At 43.0% G+C, this 19,168-nt stretch overlaps 1 protein-coding gene across 1 annotated transcript in view; it reads left to right on the top strand.

Annotated features, from left to right (window-relative positions):
- Window positions 1-17,076, top strand: part of LOC124623051 (adenylate kinase 9-like) — a 92,583-nt gene extending 75,507 nt beyond the window's left edge. The window contains exons 6-8 of the mRNA XM_047148844.1: window positions 16,660-16,874; window positions 16,960-16,964; window positions 17,026-17,076. Coding sequence (XP_047004800.1) covers window positions 16,660-16,874; window positions 16,960-16,964; window positions 17,026-17,076 — 271 coding nt within the window. The remainder of the gene's footprint in view (window positions 1-16,659; window positions 16,875-16,959; window positions 16,965-17,025) is intronic.
- Window positions 17,077-19,168: the final 2,092 nt, after the last annotated feature.

Here is a 19,168-nt window from a genome sequence, read left to right as displayed (position 1 = left end):
GTAGGTGAAGGATTAGGTGGGTGAGGGCAATGGATTGTTTGGTTTGGAACTGGTATAGGGACTGATGGAAAGAAGGGTTGCAGCCAGAGATGGGAACTTTAAGTGTAAGGCCTTTGGGGGTGATGCCAAATGTCAGACAAGCCTGAGAAAATAAAATATGGGAGTGTAATCTGGCTAGGGCGAAGGCATGTTTGCGGAGGGAATGTAAATAAAACTTAATGGGGTCGTTGTGAAGGTGTTGTGAGGGTGACATGGTACTAGAAGGTGGAAAGTGGAACACGAGGCTGAAATGAAAATGAGAATAAATATGAAAAAATATATGGGGAGAGATAAAGGTAAAATTAGAAAGCAAATGGAGATCTGGTGTGAAAAAAGGCGAAAAAGGGTTGGTTAGGGCTGGGCTATGTAGATCCTGTGGTGAACTTGTGTAGGTAGATAATGATGTGCATAAAGGTTAGGTGGTTGTGTTGCCGCCAAAACACGTTAAAGGGTGGAGAAATTCGGGAAAATTTCGAAAAAACTACGTGAGGATGTATTAAAAGGAGTGGTTTGGTGGTGGCAGATTATGGAAATGAAGCTAACAATTGTTTGATGAAGAAATAATGACGTTAAAACCTGTGGGAAGCGGCTAAAAATGATCGGTGATGTGAGAAAAACGGAAATGGAAATAAAGCAAAAGTTATTAAAACTGCCGAAAGGGTTGTTTAATAGCTGAAAGGAACTGTTTGTGGACTGGAAACGGTGGATTTTATAGCAGCAAAGCGGAAAAAAATTTTTTTGGTTATGGTTTGGAAGTGATTTACGTATTATTACGTATTATTGAGTGTATATCGACGGGATAAAATTGTATACTGGATTACGGTAAAAAAGGAGAAGGTGAATAGAAAGTGATGGCAAAAACAGAAGGAGGAAATAAGACGACAGAAAAGACTTCGAAATGTAACAGTGACAACAACAATAACGATAACAATAACAAACGTGATTGTTGGCTTCAAATTAATGATATGAATATAATAGAGGGAAACATTCCACGTGGGAAAAATATATCTAAAAAGAAAGATGATGAAACTTACCAAACAAAAGCGCTGGCAGGTCGATAGACACACAAAAAAAAAAAAAAAAAAAAAAAAAAAAAAACACAAACATACACACAAAATTCTAGCTTTCGCAACCAATGGTTGCCTCGTCAGGGAAGAGGGAAGGAGAAGGAAAGACAAAAGGATATGGGTTTTAAGGGAGAGGGTAAGGAGTCATTCCAATCCCGGGAGCGGAAAGACTTACCTTAGGGGGAAAAAAGAACAGGTATACACTCGCACACACACACATATCCATCCACACATACACAGACACAAGCAGACATTTGTAAAGGCAAAGCGTTTGGGCATTTTTTGGGCAGAGATGTCAGTCGGGGCGGATGTACAGAGGCAAAGATGAAGTTGAAAGACAGGTGAGGTATGAGCGGCGGCAAATTGAAATTAGAAATTAGCGGAGATTGAGGCCTGGCGGATAGCGAGAAGAAAGGATATGTTCAAGGGCAAGTTCCCATCTCCGGAGTTCTGACAGGTTGGTGTTAGTGGGAAGTATCCAGATAACCCGGACGGTGTAACACTGTGCCAAGATGTGCTGGCCGTGCACCAAGGCATGTTTAGCCACAGGGTGATCCTCATTACCAACAAACACTGTCTGCCTGTGTCCATTCATGCGAATGGACAGTTTGTTGCTGGTCATTCCCACATAGAACGCTTCACAGTGTAGGCAGGTCAGTTGGTAAATCACGTGGGTGCTTTCACACATGGCTCTGCCTTTGATCGTGTACACCTTCCGGGTTACAGGACTGGAATAGGTGGTGGTGGGAGGGTGCATGGGACAGGTTTTACACCGGGGGCGGTTACAGGGGTAGGAGCCAGAGGGTAGGGAAGGTGGTTTGGGGATTTCATAGGGATGAACTAAGAGGTTGCGAAGGTTAGGTGGACGGCGGAAAGACACTCTTGGTGGAGTGGGGAGGATTTCATGAAGGATGGATCTCATTTCAGGGCAGGATTTGAGGAAGTCGTATCCCTGCTGGAGAGCCACATTCAGAATCTGATCCAGTCCCGGAAAGTATCCTGTCACAAGTGGGGCACTTTTGGGGTTCTTCTGTGGAAGGTTCCGGGTTTGAGGAGATGAGGATGTGGCTCTGGTTATTTGCTTCTGTACCAGGTCGGGAGGGTAGTTACGGGATGCAAAAGCTGTTTTCAGGTTGTTGGTGTAATGGTTCAAGGATTCCGGACTGGAGCAGATTCGTTTGCCACGAAGACCTAGGCTGTAGGGAAGGGACCGTTTGATGTGGAATGGGTGGCAGCTGTCATAATGGAGGTACTGTTGCTTGTTGGTGGGTTTAATGTGGACGGACGTGTGAAGCTGGCCATTGGACAGGTGGAGGTCAACGTCAAGGAAAGTGGCATGGGATTTGGAGTAGGACCAGGTGAATCTGATGGAACCAAAGGAGTTGAGGTTGAAGAGGAAATTCTGGAGTTCTTCTTCACTGTGAGTCCAGATCACGAAAATGTCATCAATAAATCTGTACCAAACTTCGGGTTGGCAGGCCTGGGTAACCAGGAAGGCTTCCTCTAAGCGACCCATGAATAGGTTGGCATACGAGGGGGCCATCCTGGTACCCATGGCTGTTCCCTTTAATTGTTGGTATGTCTGGCCTTCAAAAGTGAAGAAGTTGTGGGTCAGGATGAAGCTGGCTAAGGTAATGAGGAAAGAGGTTTTAGGTAGGGCGGCAGGTGATCGGCGTGAAAGGAAGTGCTCCATCGCAGCGAGGCCCTGGACATGCGGAATATTTGTGTATAAGGAAGTGACATCAATGGTTACAAGGATGGTTTCCGGGGGTAACAGACTGGGTAGGGATTCCAGGCGTTTGAGAAAGTGGTTGGTGTCTTTGATGAAGGATGGGAGACTGCGTGTAATGGGTTGAAGGTGTTGATCTACGTAGGCAGAGATGCGTTCGGTGGGGGCTTGGTAACCAGCTACAATGGGACGGCCGGGATGATTGGGTTTGTGAATTTTGGGAAGAAGGTAGAAGGTAGGGGTGCGGGGTGTTGGTGGGGTCAGGAGGTTGATGGAGTCGGGTGAAAGGTTTTGTAGGGGGCCTAAGGTTCTGAGGATTCCTTGAAGCTCCGCCTGGACATCAGGAATGGGATTGCCTTGGCAAACTTTGGGCCTCGCTGCGATGGAGCACTTCCTTTCACGCCGATCACCTGCCGCCCTACCTAAAACCTCTTTCCTCATTACCTTAGCCAGCTTCATCCTGACCCACAACTTCTTCACTTTTGAAGGCCAGACATACCAACAATTAAAGGGAACAGCCATGGGTACCAGGATGGCCCCCTCGTATGCCAACCTATTCATGGGTCGCTTAGAGGAAGCCTTCCTGGTTACCCAGGCCTGCCAACCCGAAGTTTGGTACAGATTTATTGATGACATTTTCGTGATCTGGACTCACAGTGAAGAAGAACTCCAGAATTTCCTCTCCAACCTCAACTCCTTTGGTTCCATCAGATTCACCTGGTCCTACTCCAAATCCCATGCCACTTTCCTTGACGTTGACCTCCACCTGTCCAATGGCCAGCTTCACACGTCCGTCCACATTAAACCCACCAACAAGCAACAGTACCTCCATTATGACAGCTGCCACCCATTCCACATCAAACGGTCCCTTCCCTACAGCCTAGGTCTTCGTGGCAAACGAATCTGCTCCAGTCCGGAATCCTTGAACCATTACACCAACAACCTGAAAACAGCTTTTGCATCCCGTAACTACCCTCCCGACCTGGTACAGAAGCAAATAACCAGAGCCACATCCTCATCTCCTCAAACCCGGAACCTTCCACAGAAGAACCCCAAAAGTGCCCCACTTGTGACAGGATACTTTCCGGGACTGGATCAGATTCTGAATGTGGCTCTCCAGCAGGGATACGACTTCCTCAAATCCTGCCCTGAAATGAGATCCATCCTTCATGAAATCCTCCCCACTCCACCAAGAGTGTCTTTCCGCCGTCCACCTAACCTTCGCAACCTCTTAGTTCATCCCTATGAAATCCCCAAACCACCTTCCCTACCCTCTGGCTCCTACCCCTGTAACCGCCCCCGGTGTAAAACCTGTCCCATGCACCCTCCCACCACCACCTATTCCAGTCCTGTAACCCGGAAGGTGTACACGATCAAAGGCAGAGCCACGTGTGAAAGCACCCACGTGATTTACCAACTGACCTGCCTACACTGTGAAGCGTTCTATGTGGGAATGACCAGCAACAAACTGTCCATTCGCATTAATTGACACAGGCAGACAGTGTTTGTTGGTAATGAGGATCACCCTGTGGCTAAACATGCCTTGGTGCACGGCCAGCACATCTTGGCACAGTGTTACACCGTCCGGGTTATCTGGATACTTCCCACTAACACCAACCTGTCAGAACTCCGGAGATGGGAACTTGCCCTTGAACATATCCTTTCTTCTCGCTATCCGCCAGGCCTCAATCTCCGCTAATTTCTAATTTCAATTTGCCGCCGCTCATACCTCACCTGTCTTTCAACTTCATCTTTGCCTCTGTACATCCGCCCCGACTGACATCTCTGCCCAAAAAATGCCCAAACTCTTTGCCTTTACAAATGTCTGCTTGTGTCTGTGTATGTGTGGATGGATATGTGTGTGTGTGCGAGTGTATACCTGTCCTTTTTTCCCCCTAAGGTAAGTCTTTCCGCTCCCGGGATTGGAATGACTCCTTACCCTCTCCCTTAAAACCCATATCCTTTTGTCTTTCCTTCTCCTTCCCTCTTTCCTGACGAGGCAACCATTGGTTGCGAAAGCTAGAATTTTGTGTGTATGTTTGTGTTTTTTTTTTTTTTTGTGTGTCTATCGACCTGCCAGCGCTTTTGTTTGGTAAGTTTCATCATCTTTCTTTTTAGATATATTTTTCCCACGTGGAATGTTTCCCTCTATTATATTCATATCATTAATTTGAAGCCAACAATCACGTTTGTTATTGTTATCGTTATTGTTGTTGTCACTGTTACATTTCGAAGTCTTTTCTGTCGTCTTATTTCCTCCTTCTGTTTTTGCCATCACTTTCTATTCACCTTCTCCTTTTTTACCGTAATCCAGTATACAATTTTATCCCGTCGATATACACTCAATAATACGTAATAATACGTAAATCACTTCCAAACCATAACCAAAAAAATTTTTTTCCGCTTTGCTGCTATAAAATCCACCGTTTCCAGTCCACAAACAGTTCCTTTCAGCTATTAAACAACCCTTTCGGCAGTTTTAATAACTTTTGCTTTATTTCCATTTCCGTTTTTCTCACATCACCGATCATTTTTAGCCGCTTCCCACAGGTTTTAACGTCATTATTTCTTCATCAAACAATTGTTAGCTTCATTTCCATAATCTGCCACCACCAAACCACTCCTTTTAATACATCCTCACGTAGTTTTTTCGAAATTTTCCCGAATTTCTCCACCCTTTAACGTGTTTTGGCGGCAACACAACCACCTAACCTTTATGCACATCATTATCTACCTACACAAGTTCACCACAGGATCTACATAGCCCAGCCCTAACCAACCCTTTTTCGCCTTTTTTCACACCAGATCTCCATTTGCTTTCTAATTTTACCTTTATCTCTCCCCATATATTTTTTCATATTTATTCTCATTTTCATTTCAGCCTCGTGTTCCACTTTCCACCTTCTAGTACCATGTCACCCTCACAACACCTTCACAACGACCCCATTAAGTTTTATTTACATTCCCTCCGCAAACATGCCTTCGCCCTAGCCAGATTACACTCCCATATTTTATTTTCTCAGGCTTGTCTGACATTTGGCATCACCCCCAAAGGCCTTACACTTAAAGTTCCCATCTCTGGCTGCAACCCTTCTTTCCATCAGTCCCTATACCAGTTCCAAACCAAACAATCCATTGCCCTCACCCACCTAATCCTTCACCTACACATCCACTCAGCCAATCAACACGCCCATCAACTCCTATCCTTTATAAAAATCCTCAATCTTTCCTCTCCCACATCCACACCTGTTGTTCAGAGCATCCTCCTACAGGCCAACCGAAAATTAGAGCAGCATGCCACCCTCCACCTTAAAAAACTATCCAATCTCCTGGTTTCCCACCTCCGGAAAGGCAACTCACTCACCCTTCACAACCTTTCCAGCAAACCTCAACCTCCTCTCATTGCACACAAACCCAGTCTCTCCCATCTACTCAATCTCCCACTTCCAGCTCCACTCCCTCCAAAACCTCAAAATTCCAATCAACGCAATCTGGAACCACAACACCCCAATTCAGTAGTTAACCTTTCCTCCAAACCTCTCTCCCAATCCGAAACCTCTGTCCTATCCAAAGGCCTCACCTTCAGCCCCACTCCCAGATTTAACGAAACAGCCCTCGTCAAAGATTTACTGTCCTACACCCGTACTCTCTGCTGGAAATATCACTTTGCCACGAAGAAAAATGATCCTAATCCTACTCCTAAGGATCCAACTCCCCAAGACACTATCCAAATTGAACCATGCCTGGAACAGTTCCGTCCTCCGTCACAGCGGGACCCACCTCCTCTTCCTCAAAATCACCCTCTCCTAACCTTCCAGGAATTTCTGACTTCCAGCCTTGCCTCTCAATCCTTTTTAAAAAACCTTAATCCTACTCCCAACATCACCACTGCTGAAGCCCAGGCTATCCGTGATCTGAAGGCTGACCGATCCATCGTCATTCTTCCGGCGGACAAGGGTTCCACAACTGTGGTACTTGATCGTCGGGAGTATGTGGCTGAGGGACTGCGTCAGCTTTCAGACAACACTACTTACAAAGTTTGCCAAGGCAATCCCATTCCTGATGTCCAGGCGGAGCTTCAAGGAATCCTCAGAACCTTAGGCCCCCTACAAAACCTTTCACCCGACTCCATCAACCTCCTGACCCCACCAACACCCCGCACCCCTACCTTCTACCTTCTTCCGAAAATTCACAAACCCAATCATCCCGGCCGTCCCATTGTAGCTGGTTACCAAGCCCCCACCGAACGCATCTCTGCCTACGTAGATCAACACCTTCAACCCATTACATGCAGTCTCCCATCCTTCATCAAAGACACCAACCACTTTCTCAAACGCCTGGAATCCCTACCCAGTCTGTTACCCCCGGAAACCATCCTTGTAACCATTGATGCCACTTCCTTATACACAAATATTCCGCATGTCCAGGGCCTCGCTGCGATGGAGCACTTCCTTTCACGCCGATCACCTGCCGCCCTACCTAAAACCTCTTTCCTCATTACCTTAGCCAGCTTCATCCTGACCCACAACTTCTTCACTTTTGAAGGCCAGACATACCAACAATTAAAGGGAACAGCCATGGGTACCAGGATGGCCCCCTCGTATGCCAACCTATTCATGGGTCGCTTAGAGGAAGCCTTCCTGGTTACCCAGGCCTGCCAACCCGAAGTTTGGTACAGATTTATTGATGACATTTTCGTGATCTGGACTCACAGTGAAGAAGAACTCCAGAATTTCCTCTCCAACCTCAACTCCTTTGGTTCCATCAGATTCACCTGGTCCTACTCCAAATCCCATGCCACTTTCCTTGACGTTGACCTCCACCTGTCCAATGGCCAGCTTCACACGTCCGTCCACATTAAACCCACCAACAAGCAACAGTACCTCCATTATGACAGCTGCCACCCATTCCACATCAAACGGTCCCTTCCCTACAGCCTAGGTCTTCGTGGCAAACGAATCTGCTCCAGTCCGGAATCCTTGAACCATTACACCAACAACCTGAAAACAGCTTTTGCATCCCGTAACTACCCTCCCGACCTGGTACAGAAGCAAATAACCAGAGCCACATCCTCATCTCCTCAAACCCGGAACCTTCCACAGAAGAACCCCAAAAGTGCCCCACTTGTGACAGGATACTTTCCGGGACTGGATCAGATTCTGAATGTGGCTCTCCAGCAGGGATACGACTTCCTCAAATCCTGCCCTGAAATGAGATCCATCCTTCATGAAATCCTCCCCACTCCACCAAGAGTGTCTTTCCGCCGTCCACCTAACCTTCGCAACCTCTTAGTTCATCCCTATGAAATCCCCAAACCACCTTCCCTACCCTCTGGCTCCTACCCCTGTAACCGCCCCCGGTGTAAAACCTGTCCCATGCACCCTCCCACCACCACCTATTCCAGTCCTGTAACCCGGAAGGTGTACACGATCAAAGGCAGAGTCACGTGTGAAAGCACCCACGTGATTTACCAACTGACCTGCCTACACTATGAAGCGTTCTATGTGGGAATGACCAGCAACAAACTGTCCATTCGCATGAATGGACACAGGCAGACAGTGTTTGTTGGTAATGAGGATCACCCTGTGGCTAAACATGCCTTTGTGCACGGCCAGCACATCTTGGCACAGTGTTACACCGTCCGGGTTATCTGGATACTTCCCACTAACACCAACCTGTCAGAACTCTGGAGATGGGAACTTGCCCTTCAACATATCCTTTCTTCTCGCTATCCGCCAGGCCTCAATCTCCGCTAATTTCTAATTTCAATTTGCCGCCGCTCATACCTCACCTGTCTTTCAACTTCATCTTTGCCTCTGTACATCCGCCCCGACTGACATCTCTGCCCAAAAAATGCCCAAACGCTTTGCCTTTACAAATGTCTGCTTGTGTCTGTGTATGTGTGGATGGATATGTGTGTGTGTGCGAGTGTATACCTGTCCTTTTTTGCCCCTAAGGTAAGTCTTTCCGCTCCCGGGATTGGAATGACTCCTTACCCTCTCCCTTAAAACCCATATCCTTTTGTCTTTCCTTCTCCTTCCCTCTTTCCTGACGAGGCAACCATTGGTTGCGAAAGCTAGAATTTTGTGTGTATGTTTGTGTTTTTTTTTTTTTTTTTTTTTTTTTTTTGTGTGTCTATCGACCTGCCAGCGCTTTTGTTTGGTAAGTTTCATCATCTTTCTTTTTAGATATATTTTTCCCACGTGGAATGTTTCCCTCTATTATATTCATATCATTAATTTGAAGCCAACAATCACGTTTGTTATTGTTATCGTTATTGTTGTTGTCACTGTTACATTTCGAAGTCTTTTCTGTCGTCTTATTTCCTCCTTCTGTTTTTGCCATCACTTTCTATTCACCTTCTCCTTTTTTACCGTAATCCAGTATACAATTTTATCCCGTCGATATACACTCAATAATACGTAATAATACGTAAATCACTTCCAAACCATAACCAAAAAAATTTTTTTCCGCTTTGCTGCTATAAAATCCACCGTTTCCAGTCCACAAACAGTTCCTTTCAGCTATTAAACAACCCTTTCGGCAGTTTTAATAACTTTTGCTTTATTTCCATTTCCGTTTTTCTCACATCACCGATCATTTTTAGCCGCTTCCCACAGGTTTTAACGTCATTATTTCTTCATCAAACAATTGTTAGCTTCATTTCCATAATCTGCCACCACCAAACCACTCCTTTTAATACATCCTCACGTAGTTTTTTCGAAATTTTCCCGAATTTCTCCACCCTTTAACGTGTTTTGGCGGCAACACAACCACCTAACCTTTATGCACATCATTATCTACCTACACAAGTTCACCACAGGATCTACATAGCCCAGCCCTAACCAACCCTTTTTCGCCTTTTTTCACACCAGATCTCCATTTGCTTTCTAATTTTACCTTTATCTCTCCCCATATATTTTTTCATATTTATTCTCATTTTCATTTCAGCCTCGTGTTCCACTTTCCACCTTCTAGTACCATGTCACCCTCACAACACCTTCACAACGACCCCATTAAGTTTTATTTACATTCCCTCCGCAAACATGCCTTCGCCCTAGCCAGATTACACTCCCATATTTTATTTTCTCAGGCTTGTCTGACATTTGGCATCACCCCCAAAGGCCTTACACTTAAAGTTCCCATCTCTGGCTGCAACCCTTCTTTCCATCAGTCCCTATACCAGTTCCAAACCAAACAATCCATTGCCCTCACCCACCTAATCCTTCACCTACACATCCACTCAGCCAATCAACACGCCCATCAACTCCTATCCTTTATAAAAATCCTCAATCTTTCCTCTCCCACATCCACACCTGTTGTTCAGAGCATCCTCCTACAGGCCAACCGAAAATTAGAGCAGCATGCCACCCTCCACCTTAAAAAACTATCCAATCTCCTGGTTTCCCACCTCCGGAAAGGCAACTCACTCACCCTTCACAACCTTTCCAGCAAACCTCAACCTCCTCTCATTGCACACAAACCCAGTCTCTCCCATCTACTCAATCTCCCACTTCCAGCTCCACTCCCTCCAAAACCTCAAAATTCCAATCAACGCAATCTGGAACCACAACACCCCAATTCAGTAGTTAACCTTTCCTCCAAACCTCTCTCCCAATCCGAAACCTCTGTCCTATCCAAAGGCCTCACCTTCAGCCCCACTCCCAGATTTAACGAAACAGCCCTCATCAAAGATTTTCTGTCCTACACCCGTACTCTCTGCTGGAAATATCACTTTGCCACGAAGAAAAATGATCCTAATCCTACTCCTAAGGATCCAACTCCCCAAGACACTATCCAAATTGAACCATGCCTGGAACAGTTCCGTCCTCCGTCACAGCGGGACCCACCTCCTCTTCCTCAAAATCACCCTCTCCTAACCTTCCAGGAATTTCTGACTTCCAGCCTTGCCTCTCAATCCTTTTTAAAAAACCTTAATCCTACTCCCAACATCACCACTGCTGAAGCCCAGGCTATCCGTGATCTGAAGGCTGACCGATCCATCGTCATTCTTCCGGCGGACAAGGGTTCCACAACTGTGGTACTTGATCGTCGGGAGTATGTGGCTGAGGGACTGCGTCAGCTTTCAGACAACACTACTTACAAAGTTTGCCAAGGCAATCCCATTCCTGATGTCCAGGCGGAGCTTCAAGGAATCCTCAGAACCTTAGGCCCCCTACAAAACCTTTCACCCGACTCCATCAACCTCCTGACCCCACCAACACCCCGCACCCCTACCTTCTACCTTCTTCCCAAAATTCACAAACCCAATCATCCCGGCCGTCCCATTGTAGCTGGTTACCAAGCCCCCACCGAACGCATCTCTGCCTACGTAGATCAACACCTTCAACCCATTACATGCAGTCTCCCATCCTTCATCAAAGACACCAACCACTTTCTCAAACGCCTGGAATCCCTACCCAGTCTGTTACCCCCGGAAACCATCCTTGTAACCATTGATGCCACTTCCTTATACACAAATATTCCGCATGTCCAGGGCCTCGCTGCGATGGAGCACTTCCTTTCACGCCGATCACCTGCCGCCCTACCTAAAACCTCTTTCCTCATTACCTTAGCCAGCTTCATCCTGACCCACAACTTCTTCACTTTTGAAGGCCAGACATACCAACAATTAAAGCGAACAGCCATGGGTACCAGGATGGCCCCCTCGTATGCCAACCTATTCATGGGTCGCTTAGAGGAAGCCTTCCTGGTTACCCAGGCCTGCCAACCCGAAGTTTGGTACAGATTTATTGATGACATTTTCGTGATCTGGACTCACAGTGAAGAAGAACTCCAGAATTTCCTCTCCAACCTCAACTCCTTTGGTTCCATCAGATTCACCTGGTCCTACTCCAAATCCCATGCCACTTTCCTTGACGTTGACCTCCACCTGTCCAATGGCCAGCTTCACACGTCCGTCCACATTAAACCCACCAACAAGCAACAGTACCTCCATTATGACAGCTGCCACCCATTCCACATCAAACGGTCCCTTCCCTACAGCCTAGGTCTTCGTGGCAAACGAATCTGCTCCAGTCCGGAATCCTTGAACCATTACACCAACAACCTGAAAACAGCTTTTGCATCCCGTAACTACCCTCCCGACCTGGTACAGAAGCAAATAACCAGAGCCACATCCTCATCTCCTCAAACCCGGAACCTTCCACAGAAGAACCCCAAAAGTGCCCCACTTGTGACAGGATACTTTCCGGGACTGGATCAGATTCTGAATGTGGCTCTCCAGCAGGGATACGACTTCCTCAAATCCTGCCCTGAAATGAGATCCATCCTTCATGAAATCCTCCCCACTCCACCAAGAGTGTCTTTCCGCCGTCCACCTAACCTTCGCAACCTCTTAGTTCATCCCTATGAAATCCCCAAACCACCTTCCCTACCCTCTGGCTCCTACCCCTGTAACCGCCCCCGGTGTAAAACCTGTCCCATGCACCCTCCCACCACCACCTATTCCAGTCCTGTAACCCGGAAGGTGTACACGATCAAAGGCAGAGCCACGTGTGAAAGCACCCACGTGATTTACCAACTGACCTGCCTACACTGTGAAGCGTTCTATGTGGGAATGACCAGCAACAAACTGTCCATTCGCATTAATTGACACAGGCAGACAGTGTTTGTTGGTAATGAGGATCATCCTGTGGCTAAACATGCCTTGGTGCACGGCCAGCACATCTTGGCACAGTGTTACACCGTCCGGGTTATCTGGATACTTCCCACTAACACCAACCTGTCAGAACTCCGGAGATGGGAACTTGCCCTTGAACATATCCTTTCTTCTCGCTATCCGCCAGGCCTCAATCTCCGCTAATTTCTAATTTCAATTTGCCGCCGCTCATACCTCACCTGTCTTTCAACTTCATCTTTGCCTCTGTACATCCGCCCCGACTGACATCTCTGCCCAAAAAATGCCCAAACTCTTTGCCTTTACAAATGTCTGCTTGTGTCTGTGTATGTGTGGATGGATATGTGTGTGTGTGCGAGTGTATACCTGTCCTTTTTTCCCCCTAAAGTAAGTCTTTCCGCTCCCGGGATTGGAATGACTCCTTACCCTCTCCCTTAAAACCCATATCCTTTTGTCTTTCCTTCTCCTTCCCTCTTTCCTGACGAGGCAACCATTGGTTGCGAAAGCTAGAATTTTGTGTGTATGTTTGTGTTTTTTTTTTTTTTTTTTTTTTTGTGTGTCTATCGACCTGCCAGCGCTTTTGTTTGGTAAGTTTCATCATCTTTCTTTTTAGATATATTTTTCCCACGTGGAATGTTTCCCTCTATTATATATATATATATATATATATATATATATATATATATATATATATATATATATATATATAAAAAAATCGCTTCAATCATTTGTAATAGCCCTGTAGATATATTTTTCCCACGTGGAATGTTTCCCTCTATTATATATATATCTATATCTAACTGTGTTTTTATATGTGTACGTAAAGAAAGAATAGTGGCACTCGTGCGCAAAGAAGGAGGACAAAAACGTGTGAGTTGAGGTATAACTATAAAGCAATAATGAGCAGGAGATAGACAAGGAAGAGACATGAGCAAAGAAAGAAAAAAAGAAAGCAGGAGTAGCATTAGTAATGCTGATAATTAGGAAACGTCAGTTTAATAAATGCTCTGACGAATTTTAGGATAGTGGGTCTTGAATAGTATATACAGACATAGTATTTACTAAGAGTATAGAAGTTGAGAAGTAGAGAAGAACTCTAGGGAATAAATGAAATAGTAAAAAGTGAATGCAAAGTGTAAAATAGATTTTTATTTTTACCAGAGAATACTTAATTATAGTATACATAGGAATATATACTAGGATAATGAACCATGAGGCCTACTCAAAAAGGATAAGGGGGGTGGACCCAGCATTTGCTAAGTATATAGGGCAGGTGTACCTACATGGAGATAGAACAACCTGTGGCCTAAAAATTGGGAATGCTTTATAAAGGGGCATACCTACCACAATGGAAAGAGGAAGTGCTCTCATAAGGTCAACCCAAAAGCGAGGTATAGGTACTGATCCTAGGAGAAGGGGACAGTATCGTGACAAAAGTAACAAATTTTGTAGAGATTATTCTGGAGAGTTTGAATTCTATGCACAACTATCATTGTTACATTTCATGTAAGTTTACGAGTATAAAAAAAATAAAAAATAAATAAAAAAAATTAAAAACACTTTCCTTTTGTCCAGAGTTCCTCCAAACTACAAAAATAGTATATACGAAGGAAAAGTACTAGAAAAAAAGAAGAAGAAGAAGGAGAGAGAGAGAGAATGGAAAGTAGATTACTCATGTGTCATCAACACCTGAAGTTTATGATTGAAAATAAGGAAAGAGTTCTTACAGTTTCTAATACTAGGGGAGCTGACGGAACCATGAATAAAGGCTCATGTCTGGATATCAAAGTAAAGTAAGAACAGAATAAAGAAACACTCAGCTAATGATTGTTCTAGAGAGAAAAAAAAAGATTGTTGTTGAAGTGAAAGATGTATGTATAAACATGTATTAGAAAAGTATATTGTTATGATATGAAATGTTATGAGTGATATTATTTACATAACGATTGTGTATAAAATATCGTGGGTCTGATGAGGTCATGGTGGGGGGGGGGGAGGGGGGGGGGGGGGGAATATGTAGTGTTTTGAGAATTTCTGCGTAAATTCTACAGCCACTCAGCCTTCTACCATCTCAATAACACGATATTTTAGATGTGTTAGATGTGAGTGAGAGATGATAGAATCCTACCTACTGCGAATTACATGTTTGGGTGTGCAGGTTTGAAATTCAGTTGCAAGAAGAATGTAGACACTGTGGTTGAACGGCGATGACAAGTACTTGTCTGGTGATCCATGGAAGTTTTAGTGAAAGTGTACGGGAGAACCATGGAGCTTCTATATTATTCGGTGCTATTGTGTCAGTGACCATTGATATAATAACGAAAACAGTTGAGAAGGTACTCTTGAGAAAAATTCTTGTCTTAGCCTTGTTGAAGGGAAGACGTGTAACCTGACTCATGTTGAGAATGGACATGGTGTTTAAACCACCTTTCTCATATATGTAAATTAGTTTGTTTCTGATCTTTGGAGATGCAAGAGACTTACTAAACAGTATATATTTAATGTGAAGAGTGGGTTTTGTAACATGTGTGATGTTTAAATATATGTTGTTAGTTAATGCAAATGAAACTTTGTACATCTTCTTATTTTTATAAGTAGACAGAGTCTTAAGAAATTCCTGTACCTAGCAGCATACTTTAGAGAAGAAGTGAAAGAGAGATACCAGCAGCAGGCTAACCAGCAAGAAAGGTTGGCCGAACATCTCAAGTAAGTCATCTCGGAAAAGAAATTGGAGTTAGTATATCTATTTCACACTTAAATTGTCGTCCAAAGTGTTAGAATGGGCTCATTTTTAAGCAAGATGATGCACCTCCGCACATTGCAAATCCAGTTAAGCAGCTGCTGAAGCACCATTTCAGAAATTCTAGAATTATCAGTCGCCATTTCCCTACATCCTGGCCATCTCGATCACCTGATCTTAATCCGTGTGACTTCTGGCTGTGGGGCTATCTGAAAGATGTTGTGTTCACTGTTCTGATTGCAAACTTACTTGCATTGAAGGCACGCATTGCGTAACACATTCTGAACGTGACCCAGGAAACACTTCTATCAGTTGTGGAACATGCTGTTTCTCAATTTCAACATGTTGCAGAAAATGGTGGACAGCATATTGAACATGTTTTGCGCCAATTGCATGGAAATTAATAATCCAATTTGATTTTGATTGATTCTTTTTATGCAGTTTTTGGCCTCAGGACAGTTAAAAACTGATTTTTCCCATCCGATGTGATATGACCTTGTCATGGTATATGGGCTTACGGTATCACACCTGTACACCCATGCACACTGAGTAGTACAGTTTGTTTAATGTCAAAAGTACACCTTAGACATTGTTGTATGATTCATTTGTCATTTGTAGTTGACCACTATTAAATTATGATGCTTACAGTGCCATCTATTGTTACATTTTGAAACTATTTATTTTTCTTCTGCCATTGCAATGTGACATCATTCTGTCCACTGGTGTTATTTCTACAGTGGTCTGAAAGTTTAACTTTAATTATAATTACACTGTACATTACATTACAGCTTACACTACAATTTTGCTTTCTCAAGCTCTTCCATTGCATTGTACATCTTACTCTTTGTATGATCATACATTTACTGGTAGTTTTATCCTATTTGTTCCTACTTCAAAAATTGAAAAGTAAATCCTCTTCTTACACCTTAATCAATATTTATTGAAGAAAGTAAGGATCTGCTGCTAAAAAAATAAATAAAAAAAAGACATGAAAATCAAGGAAACCATAGTTTCCAAAGTTCAATGTCAGAATTAGAATTGTGTTTCTGATAACTTCCTTATCCATCAAATATTGCCTAAGTTTGTATCTTTCCATCACAGTTAAAGTTTGAAATTGTGTCATAGTTATTACTGTACTGGAAATTTCAGGATAGGAACAACAACAAAAAATTAGGAAAGACAAACAAACATGTACTGATGGTTGTTGGGCGAAGCTTATAACATGTGATAGATCACAAAATAGCACTAACTTTGAACATTTTTTCTTGCACACATATCTCTCTCTCTCTCTCTCTCTCTCTCTCTCTCACTCACTCACTCATTCACTGTGTGTGTGTGTGTGTGTGTGTGTGTGTGTGTGTGTGTGTGTGTGTGTGTGTGTGTTTTACAACTAACTGTTTTAAAGTTATATAAGCAATAATGCTTGAATATGTTCTTTATACAGAGAGGCTCCCATTTACTCTGCTGAACTGCTGCATTATAAATACAACTCATGGAAAGAGGCCATAACTAAGAATCTTGCACGACTTGGTTTTGAGAACAAAAATTTGCTATTCATTACCGAAGATAATTCAAAATGGAAATCGTATCAAGACATAAAAAAGAAAATATTTGTCGTAATGAATAGTTACAATAAGTATTTCCAAGGAATAGGCAAAGGTGAGATAATACTCATGAATGAAATTTTAAATAAATTATTCTCACTATTCATCATTGCTTTCATGTGTGAAATTTCACGTAGCAGGTCATGTACACTAATGCACTTCTTTGCTTTTATTTTATTATATAAATAATTTTGTTTTGCCAACAGTCACAAAGTGAAATAAACTTAGTGTTAAACAATAATATTGCACTTTATTAGAACCTAACCATAACATAGTTACAATATCTAATGACACATTTTACAATGCCTCAGTGTGAACATACAAAAGTGCCATCTGGTGTGCTCACATTATGAGAGAATATCAAAACAAGGTTATCAATGATAATAACTCTCAATATAACACACTTGTTTTAATCATACTGATGCTTTTGTGATACTGAGTTTGTTTTTGAGACCATTGACTCCATTGACAGGAATTTATTTTAAATCAAAGACTTTGTTAACAAATGTGCCAACTGTTTGCCAGAACAAATGCAACAGACTTCAGTCTTATGATTTTCAACATGTCTACATATATTTAATGGTTTATGTGCTTGTATGTTTGTAATGCTCTGTGTCTACATGAATATTCCACAATTTATGATTAAGTTCCTGGCAGGGGGTTCATCAGACACACACTATTTCTTTAATGTTCCACACTCATACAGTTGTGGGACAATTGAACAATTAAATCTTTCATTTTTTCCTATGTAGCTGGGGTCAACAAAATATTTTCACATTTGGAGGAGAAAGCTGGAGACTGAAATTTCATGAAAATATCTCACCACAACGAAAATATCTTTGTTCTGATGATTGCCACCTCAAGTCATATATCGAATCTGTGACTCTCTTTCCCCTATTTGCATTTAATGAAGAATGAGTTGCCCTTCTTTGAAATTTTTCAATGTCCTGCATCAATCTTATCTGCTAAGACTCCCATACCACACACCAATACTATAGCAAAGATGGATAAGTGTACTGTAGGCAGTCTCTTTAGTGGATTCCTTGCATCTTCTGTGTTCTTCTAATGAAATGTAGTCTTTAGCTTGCCTTCCCTACAATATTATCTGTGTGAACATTCCAATTACATTTTTCATAGTTGTTATTGTTAGTTATTTAGTTGAACTGGCAGCCTTTAGATTTGTGTGATTTATTGTGTAATCAAAATTTAACAGATTTCCTTCAGTATTCATGTGGATGACCTCACATGTTGGATCAGTTGCCACTTTCTACACCTTAAACATATCTTGTCTAATATCTTGGTTTTTATATTCTGATGTCCTTACTAGACAGGAAAAGACAGCGTCATCTGTGACACAATCCAAGACTGCTGTTCAGATTGTCACCTAAATCATTTACATACATTAATAACAGGAGAGGGCTCATACACTTCTTTGAGGAACACCAGATATCACTTCTGATTTTGTTGTGATTGTGATAACTGAATGCTAATATTAATTCAGTGCGAACATCCTTAGTGCCAGAAAAGTGTTTCCCTGCTATAGTTCCTTGAAGTTGGCTGATTGCACTTTTGCTAATTAAATACTTGTTTGATAGGATAGCACTGTAACAGAAATGTGGCAATCCAATAAGAAATAATAATAACACTTATTGAGAGTGTATTACAAAATGGTACTTAACTTTCATACAATTTGATGCATGGTACTTAATGTCCTAAGCCTAACACAATGAAATGTAAAGAATTTTGCTCTCTCTTGGCAGTCTATGATATAGTCTCTCCAACTGATAGTAGTGATTACAGACACTATTAATAAACCAATTACTTTGTAAATAGTGACTGTTTTGTGCTCGTCAGTGGAAGCATTTCTTCGACTGCCAGTATGGGGTGGAAGCAATGCAGTCCACAGTTGGCAGCCATAATAAATGGTTTCTGAGCTATTCTTCGTCTTTATACTTTAAAAAAATACACTGCATGCCATCCAGAACTAGTAAGAGGTATCCCACCAGTATATCACTAAAATATAATGACAAACAGATAGAGGAAGTGACTGTATTAAATTCTTGGGATTGTTGTTGTTGTTGTTGTTGTTGTGGTCTTCAGTCCAGACACTTGTTTGATGCACCTCTCCATGCTACTCTATCCTGTGCAAGCTTCTTCATCTCCCAGTACCTACTGCAACCTACATCCTCCTGAATCTGTTTAGTGTACTCATCCCTTGGCCTTCCTCTACGATTTTTACCCTCCATGCTGCCCTCCAATACTAAATTGGTGATCCCTTGATGCCACAGAATATGCCCTACCAACTGATCCCCTCTTCTAGTCAAGTTGTGCCACAAATTTCTCTTCTCT

The sequence above is a fragment of the Schistocerca americana genome, chromosome 7, assembly GCF_021461395.2.
Source record: "Schistocerca americana isolate TAMUIC-IGC-003095 chromosome 7, iqSchAmer2.1, whole genome shotgun sequence".
NCBI classification, from domain to species: domain Eukaryota; kingdom Metazoa; phylum Arthropoda; class Insecta; order Orthoptera; family Acrididae; genus Schistocerca; species Schistocerca americana.
This window is presented reverse-complemented; position numbering and strand designations above follow the sequence as displayed.